Here is an 18400-nt window from a genome sequence, read left to right as displayed (position 1 = left end):
CCCCGTGTTAGTGCGGGCTTCCTAAGGCTGCTTTAATTTCCGCTATAGGTGAGTAGAATAAGCTAAATTGGCCGGTGTGTATGTGTGTGAATGAGTGTGTATGGATGTTTCCCAGTATAGGGTTGCAGCTGGAAGAGCTGTGTAAAACATATGCAGGATAAGTTGGCGGTTCATTCCGCTGTGGTGACCCCAGATTATTATAGGTACTAAGCTGAAGGAAAATGAATGAATGAATGATAAATCACAAAATTCATTTTAAATATAGTTTCAAATCTTACTCAAAACACATATAGATGAAAAACAGATATAGATATATGGTTGCTCACTGGTATATATCTTAATAATTACCCTTTTTTTGTAATTGATAGTAATTAATCGAACCATAACAATATAATATATTATTTTTACAGTGTAATGCATTATTTCACATTTAAATTCCTGCTAAATGTATAAACAACATAAAGGCTGTTTATTTAAAATATTTGTAAACAGTTATTGATTCATTTATTCATTTTCTTTTCGGCTTAGTCCCTTTTAAACAATTATTAGAACTTAATAAAATTACAATTCACCTGTACCACATGTCTTTGGACTTGTGGGGGAAACCGGAGCATCAGGAGAAACCCGCGCGAACACGGGGAGAACATGCAAACTCCACACAGAAAACCCAACTGGCCCAGCCGGGGCTAGAACCAGGAACCTTCATGCTGTGAGGTGATTGTGCTACCCACTGCGCCACCATGCTTCTCTATAATAAACATTAATACATAATATTAAATTCACACTTATTTAAATGTCACAATGTCATGTCAAGAAATACAATACTTTCTGTAATTTAACCCATACTATATGTGGTTGTATAGATCTGTGTAGTTAAAATAAGCTCATGATCAAATAAAGTTATGCTGAGATCTCTGTTCTGTACTCACAGTTGTGAGGAACTGTTTATGCCTGTTGGCCACTAGCTGGAGCCAAAGACATACACAAGCTATGAAACCAGTTAACCATTTTTAGCTATTTATTTTTACTATAAGAGATTGACTAGTGTGAGATACTCTAGGATTAACGAGGAAGAATCAAATGTACATTTAGAGTCCCTCTGTTGGCTGATGCAGTGAGCATTGGCTTGATGAGTCTGATGAAAAGGAGAATAATAACACAGGCAAGATACAAAGTGAGCCGACTGTTAGTGCTGATTGTGTCTAATTCAGAGTATTGGCAAGAACTGGACAAAGCAACACCAACAGCACTCAAGATTGCTTCTGAAAACAGTCAAAGATAAATAACTAACAGAAAAAAGAGCTTACCACAGCAGCAGGGTGACCAGACATCCCGTTATTTTAGATCTTTTAAGAGTATCAACTTACAACCAAAAACTAAAAGGTTCTATATGACTATAAAGTTCTAGTAATGGCTAATATTTCCGTTAGGCAAAATAGACAGTGGTAGCCAGTCATGTCATGGTATAGTTTGAAGAACAATCTGACCATCGAATCGCATTTCTGTATCTTTGCTGATAGTGAAGGCGGAGTCTATCTTGGTCATGGGCGTTATTAGGTCTGCCCCATGCCATCATGTCGACAAGTGCTCGCGAAGGAAATGAAGTCGGACGCAAAATATATTTTCAACGGTTAAAGTAAGATGAAAACACGAATGAACATTGTAATGTATTTTTAAACAACGGTACAACTTCCTGAAATGTGTCCCGTCTCAAATAATTAAGGCTTTCAACTGCGGTACAACGTACAACATCTTGTTAGCTAAGTTAACCTACAGTGTAACGTAACACGTTACATTTGCCTCGCGTGATATAGTTCCCAGATAGCAGGCAGTAATCGGCCCGAGCTCGGCTGCCCTCCGGCGCCTCCGGCTCCGACTCGGCATCGGCGAGTGTTATCCGGGCCGAGTGCGGCCCGCAGCTCGCTCGCGCACATGCGGTTGTGATGCGGCTGTAAAGCACTGGCCCGATTCCGGTCAACCATATCCTGGCCAGGATTCGGCTGATGGCAACCGATTAAGTTCTTATTTTATCTAGTAATCTGTTAGCTCCACGTTTAATGATAATTTGAGAAAATATTCATGGTACGATAGCAAAAAAAAAAAAAAAAAAGAATATTTAGTGTGGATGGTCGCAATGTTTAGACGCAAACAAAACAATATTATTTATAAATAGATTATACATGTCATCTAGAGAAAAACTATGTAAAATTCGCTTATTTTTGAGATAGCACGCTCCTGTGCTGACTGTTTTTTTTTTAAAGCAGAAGTTGGTTTCATAATAAACACATGCGTAACTCCTGATCCAAACTCCAATCCAGACGGTGGCGGTAATGCTCCAAAAAGCTGGTTGTCAACCACCATGGCACGAAGATCACAAGAAGAAAAGTTTGGTTTTTCAAAGACTCACGTGGATTCCGGTCAGAAAGGTAAGCTTTTTACTGCTTGTGTTCTGTATAATTAGCGAATTTAGAGCTTAAAACATTTCCACGGTGTTTGGTTGTAACAGCGTTTAGTAATTTAAAACAGTTTGATACGAAATGTAACTTGCTTTAAGAAACACGACTGGAGCTAATGTATGCTAACGCTAACAGTTACAAACACGTCTGAAAGTTCCTTTTCCTTTTACACAATGTTAGATTGTAACGTGTGTAGTAACTGAACACTATTTTAATTATTTTAAAGAAACATGAAACGAATTTGTGTGTATGCTAACTTTGCGTTAAAGAAAGTTTCTGTAGACGAATCCATTAACTAACAAGGCAAAACGTGTTTTTTTCCTGATTTAACATTATAAAGTTCCGTGGATGTTGAAAAAATCATTGTACAGGCGTATACTTATCCAACAGTATTAATTCTGTGATTATGTGTAAATAAAAACTAATCGGTTTGGATTAATAAAATATTATTGTTTATCTTGTTTATGCAGTTAGTCACGAAAATGATCGAAACTCGACTGTTTACTATTCTCATTAAATTATCCAAGAGAAATATATTACTATGCACTTTAATTCATATGTGTTAGCCTATGTGAATCAATTATATCTTTTGTTCAAGCTGTAATGGTCAGTTAATGTAAAACTGAACGTCTTGAAGCAGATTTTGATGTTTTTTTTGTTTTTTATGTTATTGACAGTGATAAATTCTGATTTAAATGAATGGGTAACAATATTTGTTGGTTAAGTCTCATTGTTCTTGTTTAACAAAGGTTAGTGAGATCATTTTGCAGCACATCACGACCAAAGAAGTCAATGGCACACTCTTTTGAACGTGAATAGGCATGGTATAGTTGTGTGCTAAAAGTCCATTATAAGCTGTAAACTGCTGATATATTTTCAACATAGATTGAGCTTTTCAGACATTACATTACTAATTGCTTCACAAACAGCTGAAATGGTTTATTGTTATTGGCTTTCATCATCAAACATTTTTCACAATGGTAGGTTAATCTTCATGGGTACAGAATAATGCATGTGCTTGACCATCTTACAAATCTATGTCTCAGATTCATAAGGCTGTCACTCTGCATGAATCTCCGAATAAATCTTGTGCAACCTTCTGTGTACTGATTATTTACACTATAGGTATTATATGCATTAATTAACTTTGATAGTATTTCGGGATTTGAACTTTTCTTTACGGGAGGTTAACAACAATGTGATGTTTTATTATAGATGCATATGAGGAAGCTCGACTCAAACATCCACACGCAACTGTGATTTCTGACTGGTAGACAGATGAGGATGATGATCGCCTGTCATACATCTAAAGACAGAACAGGTTTGTTTGCAATTATTTTAACACACATACTGTCAACATTATGTCATTGATCTATTACAACCTGTGAGTTTTGCCCTGGCACTATACTAAAGTGATGTTTTGTTTTGTAAATGTATCTGATCCAGGGACAGTATAGACACATCTATACCGTGATGAAGAAAAATTACTTGGAACAAAGAGGCTGGATAAAAGGCAGGTATGAAGATTTCAGAAATCAATGCAGCACCACAAGTACCATCACCATCAATGACTATGGCAGAAATCTTAAGACCACCATCAAGATGCACAGATACTGTACATTCCAGTACACCAGGCGTGTCCAAACTACGGCCCGCGTGGCTTTTTATAAATATCAATAGAATCTGGCCCGCTATACAAAAATGAACGTAATTCAATAAATAACCACCGGGTGTCGCTATTACATGCATTCAATTAAGCAGCAGTTCTTGTTATGATCTATCTATCTATCTATCTATCTATCTATCTATCTATCTGTCTGTCTGTCTGTCTGTCTACACACAGTTGAAGTCTGAATTATTAGCCCCTCATTGATTTATTTCTTCTTTTTTAAATATTTCCCAAATGATGTTTAACAGAGCAAGAACATTTTTACAGTATGTCTGATAATATTTTTTCTTTTGGAGAAAGACTTGTTTTATTTCGGCTAGAATAAAAAGCGGTTTAAATTTTTTTATGAACCATTTTAAGGTCAAAATTATTAGCCCCTTAAGTCTTCAGAACAAACCATTGTTATAAAATAACTTGCCTAATTACCTTAACTTGACTAGTTAACTTAATTAACCTAGTTAAGCCTTTAAATGTCACTTTAAGCTGTATAGAAGTGTCTTAAAAATATCTAGTCAAATATTATTTACTGTCATCATGGCAAAGATAAAATAAATCAGTTATTAGAAATGAGTTACTAAAACTAATATGTTTAAAAATGTGTGGAAAAAATGTTTAACTCTCCGTTAAACAGAAATTGGGGAAAAAATAAACGGTGGCTAATAATTTAGGGGGGCTAACAATTCTGACTTCAACTGTATATATATATATATATATATATATATATATATATATATATATATATATATATATATACATACACACACACACACACACACACACACACACACACACACACACACACACACACACGTGTGTCTGTGTGATGTATGTAAAATTCGGCCCACGACAACGTTTGTTTTTTTGCATCTGGCCCTTGGCCCAATAAGTTTGGACACTCCTGCAGTACACCTATGAACATTTACAGTCTTTGTTCTAGTGAGATCAAGACAGAACTTATTGCATCTCGTGATGTCTTTGTAAGAATTGAAGACATCACTAAATTTGTTAAGGTTTAATGCAGCTAGAAAGTAAAGATCAACTAGAGAATATCAGCAGTGTCTAACCCACTGTTGTATTTACAGAAGTTGTATGAGAATAAGCTACAGGTTGATTTATACTAATCTGTTATTTTTCTTTTTTAGCACGACTGACTGAAGTTTTAAAATCATGCAACGTCATAAAGCAGCAGCTGGGCCTGATTCTCACAAAACCAAAACAGACGTGATGAAATTCCAGATGTAAACACATTTGACCTTCCTTTGGCCAATTTGATTTGGAAAAGCTTGAAAATCAACTAAAGGAGCAGCCTGAACAAATGAAGAAACTGGTAAGTTCAAGCTCTTGCTAATTTCAAAGTGTTTTAAGTTTATTTGTTTTTTTTGATAGTTTTTTTGCTTCGTAGGTAGCCTACTTTTTTCCTAATTTTTTTCTCTTTTTTTTACATTAGTACTTGTTCACTACTAATTATCTGTTTATCTTTTAATCACAGATGGAGTGAGGACAAATGTCCATACCACGCCACTGATAAAGAAGTGGAAAAATGCATTACAAGGTAGCTACAACTTGCCCCTGACAGGGATGGAGGAAGAAAGAAGAGAAAGCTAATGTGTCAAATGTCTACATCACTATTTTGTTTTATTTTTTAAACAACATTTTAAGTGTATTAGGATGTTCCCTGATACTTGAACAATTTGTTTCTTTCATTTGCATTTATATATATATGTATATGTATATATATGTGTGTGTGTGTGTGTGTATATATATGTATGGTATGTATGTATGTGTGTGCGCCAAATTCTGAAGAAAGAAACATCTTGATACATTTTTAATAAACGTAATACAAATAAAATTATAAATATAAAATTGCACAAGACGTGTGTATATATGAAATGTATATGTTTGTGCAATTGATTTTGTTCAAGTTTATTTAAAAAAAAAAGTTTGACTTTATACTTCTGCAATTATATATATATATATATATATATATATATATATATATATATATATATATATATATATATATATATATATATTTGTTTGTTTATTATTATTTTAATGTTTTATTAAAAATGTTTCAAGATGTTTCTTCAGAATTCTGCAGTACTTTTTACAAGTTTGACTTGGATATTTTACGGATTGTCATTGGTATTTTTAAGATGTTTCTTGCTATATCTTAAATTGGTTTCTATATTTAGGTTTATATAAAATTTAGCTGTTTTTTACAAATTTTTTATTCAAGTCTATTGGGGAAAACAGGGTTGTTTTAAAAAACATCTGTGTTTGTGTGTAATTTTTAGATAATTTGTTTAAATCTTTCTGTTTCTTTATTGTGTTGTTTTATTGTTGTTTTTATATTGATATTCTTGTGCACTACAAAATTATTTATAAAATTTTAGTACTATTTTTTTCATGCAATCAATAAACGTTTAACATTTATTTATTTTGTCATTTGTCTGATTATTTTCGTTACAGAATATGTATGCAGTTTGCACTTTATTCAAAGGTTAAACGCAGTGCTTACACTTTGTGTTTACATTATAGCCGGTGTTTGCTGTTATATAAATTCAAATGGTTGTAATACCATATATCAAGTACCAATGTAATACCAAAAGGTTTTATAAGGTGTATAAATACGGAGTCGCGCCAGCTCCGGGCCGCAGCGCACATTACCCTCGCGCCGATTCCGGCGCGGATGCGCAGCGTCGGCTCGCTTACGGCCGCCGCATCTGGCCCGCTTGATTCGGGCCGGAATCGGGCAGTGAGTCCACAGGCATCCGGCCCGAGTCCGGCAGCCAAAGTTGGGCCGAGGGGTTAGTCTCCGGCAGGCGACAATCTAGCCGGAACTGGCCCGAGTGTATTTTGCTATCTGGGGTTAGCATTAGCAAGAACAAATAAATAGATATATAAAGGATTATTTTGCTACGAAATGAACCATGTTTCATGTGAAATATTTAACTATGAGCAATTCCAGTGTTATGGATGTGACGTTTGCAGTAAAATGTCAAAACATAAATTAACAGACGAAGTATATGTCAACATATTGTAACATCTCTTTATGTTTTTCTAAACAATTAGCCACAGAGTTGTGGGAGCAGAAAAATACCAATCTGTAAACACTTTTTATGTATTAAATTAGGAAAATATACGTGTTATGTATGTGACAAAAAAAGTCTGCAAGTTTACCGTATACAACATACTTTGTAGAAATTCTGTGAATAAACTGCACAACCCAAAAGAAATAGTGCTAATGTTAATCAAAAGGATAAGAGTTGGATCACTATAGAACAAACATGATTGATTTTATTTGATTTTACATTTTTGCATTTATGAGGAAAAAGCTTTGTTGTGATGTGACATCTCTCTGTTAAGGATGTGACGGATGTGAAATTGCCACTTGTGTGTCTTTGGTAAATCAAACATAATTGTTTGGAAACACTGACAGATATGTTTTTGAGTACATTTTTCCTGTCCATGATTTTGAACTAATGTAAATGCTGTCATGGTCAGGAAAAGGCTATTTCTAGAGGACAACTTTCTTTCAAATTGCATTGATTTTAAGATGGATCGACCTCAGCCCGATAAAAAAAAAGTATTGTCTGATAGATTATGGATGGGTATTCTTTGGTTGATCCAATTTAGATGCATTTTGCTTGCCATGAGCGTGTTGTTCTTTCCACATTATATGACACGTGTAGCAATGTATTGGAGTTTATGAGGGAAGACTAGAGTCCAAGACTAGGTGCATTCCAATTTGCATACTTCTGAACGATACTACAGTGTTTTAGGTTTAAATAGTACAAGTTAGAAAAAAAAACACTGAAATTTAGTACATTTCCTCTTTCAAGGTGCAGTATGTAGGATTAACAGTCTAATGTAGACTTTCTGTCTAGCATCAGAAATAGGTGTTGCAGTCCACAGAGTTTTTTTTACCCAGCCCAGAAGACACAGAAGAGAGTGTGCCTGATGATTGATCCATACACTGTAATCTTTTCATTTGTTACATAATCTAAATAAAGTCATATTAAAATTAATTAATTCATTAAAATTATTTTTGGCTGATCCCTTTATTAATCAGGGATAGCCACCGTGGAATGAACTGACAACTGGGAATGTTTCACAAATGTTTTACCAGCACTGGGAAACACTCATACTCTCTATTTCACACTCATTCACTATTGAAAGTTTTTTTTAGCTTACCCAGTTCACCTATAGTGAATGTTTTTGGACTTGTGGGGGAATCCGGAGCACTTGGAGGAAACCCACGTGAACACAGGAAGAACGTGAAACTCCACACAGAATTGCCAACTGACCCAGCCAAATCGAATCAGCAACCTTCTTGCTGTGAGGCGAACGTGCTACCCACTGTGCCACCATATTAAAAGTTTTTATTTATCGAAATTAATCAGTTTCCAAAAAAGTTATGGGATATTGGTATTGGTCAGAATTGCCACAGAGGTGCATCCCCATCAGAATACCTGATGTTTAAGCTTTTTACATGTTAAAGCTTGAAATAGGATTTGGATGATAGGTTTTATAAGACAATTTGAAAAACTTCAAATTAGATGCTACTTTGCATCAATCAGATAGAAACATCATTATGACTAAAATTATTATTGCTGATTATTATTATACATAATGATTAATAGCATATAATGATAATGATTTGAGACCTGGCTGGGTCAGTTGCCATTTCTGTGCGGAGTTAGCATGTTTTCCCTGTGTTGGCGTGGGTTCAACTAAATTGGCCATAGTGCGTGTGAATGCGAGAATGCATAAGTGTTTCGCAGTATAGGGTTGCAGCTGGAAGGGCATCCACTGTGTAAAACATGCTGGATAAGTTGGCGGTTCATTCCGCTGTGGCGACCACTGATTAATAAAGGGACTAAGCCAAAGGAAATGAATGAATGACTAAATAATGATGATTAACAGAATGTGTAACTTTTTTTGTGTTTGCAGAAACGGCACATCATAATAACTTCACATGACGATCCATGCAGTCTAAGGTGGGTTATAAAAAAAACACACTAAAGTTGTGAATAATCTCTTATTTAAATTGTTTTATCACTTTTGTTGCTTATGATAATAGAATTCAACAGAGCCCAGAAATCAGCCACTGAGCATGCACCCAAATACTGCCTTTTTCAGTGGTAACTAATCCGAACGCATGTGATTGGCTGCTAGAAAAATGTGTGATTGGTTAAACGGTTCAGCATAAAAAGTGATCTGATGCAAAAAGCTTGGATCTGGATTTAGATATTTCATTTTTTTCCATTCACTTTATTTGTGAGCCATAATAGTCACTGTAAAATGTTTGAATAAACATTTTATTTTAAGGGCATCTATTTTACCCCTTTTTCAAGATTTAAGAGAAGTCTTTTGTGTCTCCAGAATGTGTCTAAAGTTTCAGCTCAAAGCACCCATCAGATTATTTATTAAACCTTTCAGAATATCGGAATTTTCTGCTCTGAACAAAATGTAGCTGTTTTTGTTAATAGTTTTTGTCATTCATTTCCTTTGGCTTAATCTCTTTATTAATCAGTGGTCGCCACAGCGGAATGAACCGCCAACTTATCCAGCATGTTTTACACAGTGGATGCCCTTCCATCTGCAACCCTATACTGCGAAACACTTATGCATTCTCGCATTCACACACACACTATGGCCAATTTAGTTGAACCCACGCCAACACAGGGAAAGCATGCAAACTCCGCACAGAAATGGCACTGACAGCTGACGTGTGCAAAAGATGGCGCCTGTGTGTTTGTCGGCGTACCGTTTGCCTCGTCAATTTTTAAATGTCTGTTCGGCAACCATTCTATCAGTGCTTTTTCTGCTCATATTCATGAGCTGTGTTGATGCATTAATTCCATATGATCGCCAAGCACTGTTAAACATTAGAGGTTTGTTGGAGAATCAACCCAGAGACTGCTCCATAACACAGGACTACTGCTATTCATCGTTTCCTTTTCCCACGGCCGCGTTTGTTCGCCGGCTTCCCTGCTGTCTTATCTATCAACGAAAACATTGAAGAATAAGGGGAAATCGCGGAGGTGTCCAGGTGAGGATGAGGAGGGAAATTTCTATTTCATTGGCTTTACATACTGCATGCTCATTTGTACCTACGTATGGTCACTGCGGTTTGCACCCGGCTCGACGCTCGTGGGACGTGAGATACACCTGTCACTTGCCTATCTTCCCGGACAAACGGCAGCTGGCCGAATTCGGAGCTCCACTACGGGTGTGCATCCGATATAGGGGCGTAAATCTTCAACACATCAAATCACTGGATTATGTTCATCAGTCAGATCTACAAGTCATTTCCCACATCAACATGGCTTTGTTGAGCGCTAGATCTGTGTCCAATAAGACATTTATTTTGAATGACTTTTTTTTACAAGCCACAATTTGGACTTCCTTTTTTTAACTAAGACCTGGATTGGAGCGGGTGAGTCCTCTGTGTTCGGTGAACTTTGTCCTTTAAACTGTTCTTTTATCAGCACTCCTAGATGTATTGGGAAAGGAGGTGGAGTGGCTATGGTTTTCAGAAATTGGTTCAGATGTCGGACTATTTCTGTCGGGGACTTCACTACATTTGAATCCCAATGTGCTCTGATAGAATCCGATACCACTCCTTTTCTGTGTGTTCTGGTTTACAGGCCTACTAAGCCTGATAGAGGTTTTATAAAGGAGTTTTCTAAAATTTGTTTCTCATATAATCACATCTTATGATTGTTTATTAATTTTAGGGGATTTTAATATTCACGTTTGCTGCCCTGAAAAGCCTTTGGTAACTGAGTTTATGCATGTTTTGGATTTTTTTGGATTTACTCAGCATATTGTTGGTGCTACACATGCACTAGGCCACACTTTGGACCTTATAATGTCCTACGGGTTTTCCATAGAAAATATTGTCATTGAAGATGCCTCCTTCCCAGATCATAAGCCCATTGTTTTTAACACCACTCTATCATACTTCTCTGGTACTACAAAAAGTGAAGGTTTTCACTCTCGCTGCATAAACTCTCTCACTGCAAATCAGTTTTCTACTATGTTTAATAGTAACAAAGTGTCTACAGCAATATTAGCTGCTGCTGAGCATTCCTCAAGTCCTGATGATTTAATTTCTCTTTTTAATTCTTCTTGTTCAGATATCTTAGACTGTGTAGCTCCTTTAAAATATAAGTATCCAAAAATGAAATCACAGCCATGGCTGGATGATCTCTCTCGCTCACTCAGACAGATTTGTCGTAAAGCAGAACGGCGCTGGAGAAAAGATCACCTTGTTGTCTCTCTTGAAATCTTTAGAGATGCACAAGTAAACTTTCAAAAAGCAGCAAAAAAGGCAAGAGCTACATACTTTTCAGACATTATTAATAAACATTCACACACCCCTAAAATTTTTTTTGACACAATTAACTCAATAATTTCTCCACGTACCTCATGCAAAATTAAGCAGTCATCAGAGATATGTGAGGGATTTAAAAGGTTCTTTACTGAGAAGGTAGCTGATATCAGATCCTCTTTTGCTCCTCTCTGCCCTAGTTCCTGTGTGGACTCGACAGTTTCTTCAGCTACCTTCTGTAATTTTGAACCGGTGTCTCTCTCTGGGTTAAGGGGTTTAGTGTTTCAGACAAAAACTTCAACTTCGCCGTGTGATCCTATTTCTTCTAACCTTTTAAAGGAGACTTTTACACAATAGGTTCTAGTATACAAGCAATTATTAATTCCTGCTTAGTTTCAGGCACTGTCCTTGCGTATTTAAAGCATGCAGTTGTCCAGCCATTGCTTAAAAAACCCAATGCAGATTTAAATTGCTTAAATAACCTCCGTCCTATCTCTTAACCTCCATTTATGTCAAAAGTTCTAGAAAGAGCTGTCTTATCACAGCTACAGCCTTTTTTAAAATCGTCCCATAAACTTGAACCTTTACTGTCAGGTTTCACTATGCACCACAGTACTGAAACCGCTCTGTTAAAAGTGTGGAATGACTTACTGCTGTTGGTAGATTCAGGCAGTAATGCAGTTTTGGTTTTACTGGATCTGAGTTCTGCTTTTGATACAGTTGATCATACCATCCTTCTGTCACGTCTGGAACATTGGGTCGGCATAAAGGGTTCAGCACTTCAATGGTTTCAGTCATATCTGAAATCCAGGTCTTTTTCAGTTTCTGTTGGCTAATTTTTGTCAACATCTGCCCCTCTTCTGTGTGGTGCCCCCCAGGGCTCTATTCTGGGTCCAATGCTCTTCAATTTATATATGCTTCCTCTTGGTAATATTATAAGGAAACATAACATCTCTTTTCATTTTTATGCAGATGACTCTTAGCTGTATGTTCCCTTAAAATCTCAGAACTCCCTGCAGTCTCTAATTAATTGTCTTGAGGATATTAAATGTTGGATGGCAAAAAACTTCCTTCAACTTAATAATGACAAAACTGAGGTTATTCTCTTCGGCCCCTCAAAAACAAGAATGTCGTATATTGGGGGCTTGGGAAGTCTTGCACCGTATGTTAAATCGCAAGTAAAAAATCTAGGAGTTATCTTTGATTCTGAGCTTTGTCTAGAAAAATAAATTAGCTCAGTGGTTAAGAATAGTTATTATCAGCTGAGGATCATCTCCAGACTCAAATCCATTCTTTCCTTTCAAGATCTGGAAAAGGTCATACATGCTTTTATCACGTCCCGCCTAGACTATTGCAATTCTTTATATGTTGGTCTCCCCCAATTCTTACTGGCACGGTTGCAGTTGGTTCAAAATGCGGCAGCTAGACTTTTAACAGGCACCAAAAAACATGCTCATATCGCACCAGTTTTAGCATCCCTTCATTGGCTTCCTGTTAATTTTAGAATTCAGTTCAAGATTTTACTTATTGTTTTTAAAGCAAGCACCTTCTTATATATCAGAGCTTATTAACTTACAGTCAACTCCTCGGTCACTTAGGTCCTCAAATAAAATTTTACTTCAAATTCCTCGGTCACGACTTAAATTGAAAGGGGATAGAGCCTTTGCAGTCGCTGCTCCTCGTTTGTGGAACCAGCTACCACCGGATATTACAAGTGCTTCTTCTCTCTCTATTTTTAAGTCCAGACTTAAGACACATTTTTATTCTATTGCATTCCCAGGCTTTTAATCGTTATTGTGGTTGTTGCTGTAATACTTTTATTCCTCTTATTACTTTTATTGTTATCTTTTACTCTTTTAGAGTGTGTGCTATGGTTTTGTTCAGCACTTTGGTCAGTGCCAAACTGAAGTAAATGTGCTTTATAAATAAACTTTACTTACTTACTTTGTTGCCTGTGCCTTTAATGCTATTTATCCCCACGTTTTCCACGTGCCTGTTAGAGTGTGCCTCAGGCTCCGTTCACACTAATACGTTTTTGTTTTGAAACAGCATTTTGGAATGAAAATGATTCGCGTCCACACTGGAGTTTTACTTCGCGTCTCCAAAAAAACTCTCCATCCACACTACATCACTGATATCACCTGACCACTCACACACACTCTGGCATGCATTGCAGCATATCTACCCAGATAAGAGCTGTGCACGTCGGACTGTTCATTAAGGATCTACCACTCAACCACTGGATCTAATCTCACAATATTTGTAAACGTGATATTTAATTCATCTAGTCTATATCTAATGACATATTCCCCGACTTCGGTCTTTTGAATCTATTACTTATTCTCAGGTAATGTGTTCTGGCTGAGCCCAAAGATAGTTAATATGTTAATTAATGTAACCACGTACACTGATTCTGTGCATTTGACTAATTGCTTGCATTTACTTTATATAATGTATGAACTTATTTTATGTTATACTTTTATAATGGCCATTATTGATTATTAAAACTAATATTCAGCAAAAGAGAGGGTATGTTTCGTACTTTCAATGAAAATGAAAGGAGGCAATAATGTTATAGGCTCCGTTTTATTAAAAATATGCATACAGTAAAGATGAAAGTCATATAAATATGGAGCTACATGACACCTCAACATTTTTTATGTCTGTTAAGTTGCTAATATCAAAATGAAAATAGACAGTTTCTTAAATCATGTTTTCATTTAATTGTTATGATAGTGAAACAATTTAGCAAGGATGATGTGAATGACGTTATAAAGTACATTGTTCCCTTTGAAGATTTACTCAACGTGTCCTCGGGACTTTGTTTTCCATATCAAACTTGTGAAGTCTGAACTTACAAGGAAAAAATGCAAGACTGAACTGTGTGTAGGCTTCTTAATATTGAGGAAAAAGCCCCAATCAGACTGGCAAATGTCTCCAGCTACTCCTCCGTGTTCAAATTTCACAGTTTTCCCCCATCCATACTAACACTGAGCTGCAGCATTTTAAGATGAAAACGGCCTTTTCAGCATTCCCTTCAGCATTTTAAAATCATTTGTTTCCGGTGCTCGAAAACTCTGGAGTAGTGTGGACGGACGGCGTAACCGAAGCAAAACTTATGCGTTTTAAAACTAAAATGTATTAGTGTAAATGTGGCCTCAATCTTCGCCTCGGCTACGTCAGATAAACAGCACAGTGAGAAACATGAAGGAAGCAGAACTCTCGTAAGGTTTGTGAGAAATACTGCAGTAAGAACTTTTCCAAAGATTCTTACTGCAGTTAATTCAAGCCTTCCAATGAGTCACACACAATGTCATTACAAAGTTACAATGGACACACAGACACACAAACACACATACACACACACAAACACACACACAGCAAATGTGTTTAACTTTGCACTGTTTTTGCACTCAAATGTGACAGAATACATGTTAATCTCCAGTGCAGTATGGATATCTGTTATATTAATGTACAAAATAAACGTGATTTCATGTCCACAAACTGGGATTGAAGCGTCTTCTTTTAGAATTGTACTAAGATGTGGCTGTGGTGATAAAGTAAAGATCGCTGTAATTCATTACAAACATGCACTGTTTTAAAAAAATGTTAACTTATAAAACTCGTTCTTGATAACATTTGATGATGACTGATGATCACAGCGAGCTAAACAGGTCTGTTAATCCCAGTTGCTTTGTGCACATTCTGTTGATATGATTATACACTTTACTATGGAAACATGTTAATACGCGGCTGTCAATCAATTCGATGCTTCCTACATCATGTTGCGGTCTGCCTCAAAATGGGAGGGATTTGGATCCTATTTTACCATCAGGAAATTTTTAAAAAGAGGCTGATTGTCTTTATATCAACCCCAATATGACTGGACACACTATACCAACACACAGTTCTGTCCAAACAGCTTCCAAAATATGATTTTCATCATAATTGCCCTTTAATTCCCTATATGACAATTCAATGTTTATGCTTTTTTGTTGTTGATATTACTATGTTTTTTATAGGTATGTACATGAGAGTTGTGTTACATGTAACGTTTATGGCATATAATGTTTATTGCATTAATTTAGTGCCATGCGTGTTACCAAGATTGTGTTTTGTAGTTATGTAAATGACACTGAGCACCTTCTATATATAAGTATGCTGCTTGTGGGAAAAGTTGTTTGTGTTTAGCTTTATGGTTTATTTTGTTTTGTGTTTTTGATGTATAGGACAAAACATTTATGAAATATGGTAATTTATAGTAAGATTTATTTTATGTTCCTGCCGTATTTTTAATGGTAAGACAGACAGACGGATGGATGGATGGATGGATGGATGGATGGATGGATGGATGGATAGATAGATAGATAGATAGATAGATAGATAGATAGATAGATAGATAGATAGATAGATAGATAGATAGATAGATAGATAGATAGATAGATAGATAGATAGATAGATAGATAGATAGATAGATAGATATAGATCTCTAACAAATATAAACTGATATTAAGTGTGATAATACATATAAAGTGACAAACAAGCAAATGTAATCGAGAAGCTCTGAAACTAGTAAATAAAGTGAGTGTTTTGCTCTGTTAGTAGTTGTCAGTGGGGTGAGCGCATGTCTGCTCGCTCCTTCTCTCTTTCAGGAGGTGTGACGTGAAGGCAATTACCGCTCAGCTTCTCGCGGAGCTCTGAGGGACAGACAGGCGAGGCGGCGTCCGCTTATCGCACGCGCACTTCTGCAAAAAACAACCCCAGTCCTTCAGCGAGAGCACTCTTTCATTAGCTTGTCGTCACTCTAATTAGAGCACCGCTGAGCAACATGAATCTGCTCGTACTAGCAACTCTTTTCTCAGTGGTTTTGGCCGAAAAATCACCTCGGCTGAAATTCATCGTGAATGGTAAGACTTTATTTGTCTTTAACGTTACAGTTTCAGTCTGCATAACGCATACGTATTTTTTTCTGTGGAAAGTTCTGGATTTTTCTAAAGCCATGTTTATCCTTACTCTAGCACAAATTGCATCTTATTTTTCCCTTGGGAGAAAAAAAAACTGCTGCGTATCTACTTCCGTTAGGATAAAATAAATCAAATGGCAATGTTGGTGACTGGAAGCAGGCCAATACAGGGCACTGATTGCATTACATAGCTGTTTTGAAAACAAAAACCGATTGAGGCTCATGTTCACGTCATGACTTCACATCATGACGTATATATGTGATATTAATCGTGGTTAAGAGTGCGTAAGTTTATTTATTGCACTACACTGATAAATAAGCTGTAGCATCGCGTTATTTGGGGAAAATGTAAACACAAATACATTTAATCATGCTGTCAATAAAGCGGTGTTTATAGCCTAAACCCGACGCTTTATACAACACTACTGGAGGGCTTTTTGATGGTGTAGCCATAGAAACGTCTCTTTAAGATTTGTTAGGCTGGTCAAGATCGAGTAGTCTGCTTGAGATGTTTGAGTAAACAAGCTCTTGATTCTTCCTGGAGGCTACTGAATAAGTAATTTCATCAACCGACCATCCACTTGCTCCCTAAACATGTATTCGCAATGAATGTCATTGCTGTACGCAGTTATTTTGGGCTACATCCGCGGCTGGTAGTTTTAAGAAAAGCGTAAGGCGCAATCTTCAGAGCTGCAATGCAGGTGCGCGAGCGAACGGGAATGATGGCACTGCAGCAACTGATGCATTTCCAAGACACAGGGCACAACATGCGAACCAGCGAGAAACACTCTCGAATAGCCCATGGAAATTTCCACGAAACCTACCATTATTGTTTATTCCAGGCACGTTCTTCATAGACTTGTGTATCTATAAAGCCCTGCGATTCACTATTCAGGTGTTTATTTAAAGACATCAACACGTCTCTTGCTCATCTTCTAAGTGTAACGTGACATTACAACCTCTTAAAACATGAGAAAATAAGGTATAGGAGCAATTTACTTGACCGCCCACTTCAGCACCATGGACAACGCTTCCCTCAATTCTCAATTCAGCGCACGTCTTCATTAAAATAATGAAGGATGCGATCAGCGAACAAATACTCTTAGCTAAACTACTGCTTTATGGAAAACGATATGCAAATACAAACCAGATCAGACTGGTCTGCAAGCTTCGACCTCGTCAACCCCCCTGTTCAAACGCCAGTTATTGATTAAGATCTCTGCCAGCGCAGAGCGAAACAAACACCTGTTGCAATGTATTAGTTTTAGGAAATAATTGCGCAGCCCCGCGGTGGGCTATGCAATTTAGCAGGCTATCAATAATTTATATCTACATAGCGGTTACCATTGACAACCACATTTGACATTTCCCTTAATTTAGGTCAAACGAAGCACGCCCACAAAATTCATCAACTGTTTAACCCCAAAAACAAGATTGTACAGTGGAATTCATTAATAGTAAATGATATATAGGGAGAATAGTGATAACAATTTAGACATGCTGTAAAAAATATATCTTGCTTTTTCAACAGCAAATTCAACAGTGCACATTGCTGCTAAAACTGAAATTTTGAGTTATTTCCATTACAGTTTTTTTTGCACTTAATAAAGAAACTAACCAATTATTTTTATTCAATATCAATTTAAAGGGCACCTATGATGAAAATCAACTTTTGTAAGCTGTTTCGACCGAACTTACTGTATGTATAGTGTGTCCATAGTCATATTAGAGTGATATAAACCCAGCAAGTTTATTATTAGATTTATTATTATTATTATTAAAATTAGACCTAAATTCCAGTGCATTGATGAACATTTTTTTCCAAATGAATTGGCATTAAAATATTATGGCTATGTAATTCTTAACGATATAATCACCATGGCCACATGGTGTCAGTTAATGCGCAATAATATATATGTATGTATGTATGTATGTATGTATGTATGTATATATATATATATATATATATA

General features: G+C 36.4%; 1 protein-coding gene and 2 long non-coding RNA genes across 10 annotated transcripts in view; 2 read left to right on the top strand and 1 right to left on the bottom strand.

Annotated features, from left to right (window-relative positions):
• LOC141378215 (uncharacterized) overlaps positions 1–18400 on the bottom strand; it is a 47156-nt gene that overhangs the window by 18658 nt on the left and 10098 nt on the right. The window contains exons 1-2 of one of the 5 annotated variants that reach the window (XR_012392160.1): positions 1308–1823; positions 573–748 (exon numbers count right to left, since the gene is read on the bottom strand). The exons of 2 other annotated variants lie outside the window; for them this stretch is intronic. This is a non-coding gene — a long non-coding RNA (uncharacterized lncRNA). Of the gene's footprint in view, positions 1–572; positions 749–1307; positions 1824–18400 lie in introns of those variants that run through there. 2 more of the 5 variants (XR_012392161.1, XR_012392163.1) reach the window with 2 other exon arrangements.
• The window catches only part of si:ch211-113g11.6, a 44373-nt gene continuing 27507 nt past the window's right edge, over positions 1535–18400 (top strand). For 2 of the 3 annotated variants that reach the window (XM_073925117.1, XM_005158058.6), the window contains exon 1: positions 16145–16374. In XM_073925117.1, the coding sequence (XP_073781218.1) occupies positions 16296–16374 (79 nt within the window). In that variant the 5' untranslated portion in view covers positions 16145–16295. Of the gene's footprint in view, positions 1637–16144; positions 16375–18400 lie in introns of those variants that run through there. The other variant, NM_001126391.1, reaches the window with a different exon arrangement.
• On the top strand, positions 2357–6054 carry LOC137487914 (uncharacterized). Of its 2 annotated transcripts, none has more exons than XR_012392158.1 (5): positions 2357–2426; positions 3672–3777; positions 3903–3969; positions 5268–5452; positions 5615–6054. It is a non-coding gene; the product is annotated as an uncharacterized lncRNA (long non-coding RNA). The 2 variants fall into 2 exon arrangements; XR_012392157.1 differs by having other exon boundaries at positions 3903–3973.

The sequence above is a fragment of the Danio rerio genome, chromosome 16 (genome assembly GCF_049306965.1).
Source record: "Danio rerio strain Tuebingen ecotype United States chromosome 16, GRCz12tu, whole genome shotgun sequence".
In the NCBI taxonomy this organism is placed as follows: domain Eukaryota; kingdom Metazoa; phylum Chordata; class Actinopteri; order Cypriniformes; family Danionidae; genus Danio; species Danio rerio.
The sequence above is the reverse complement of the archived record's forward strand: the minus strand, read 5'-3'. Positions and strand labels throughout refer to the sequence as shown.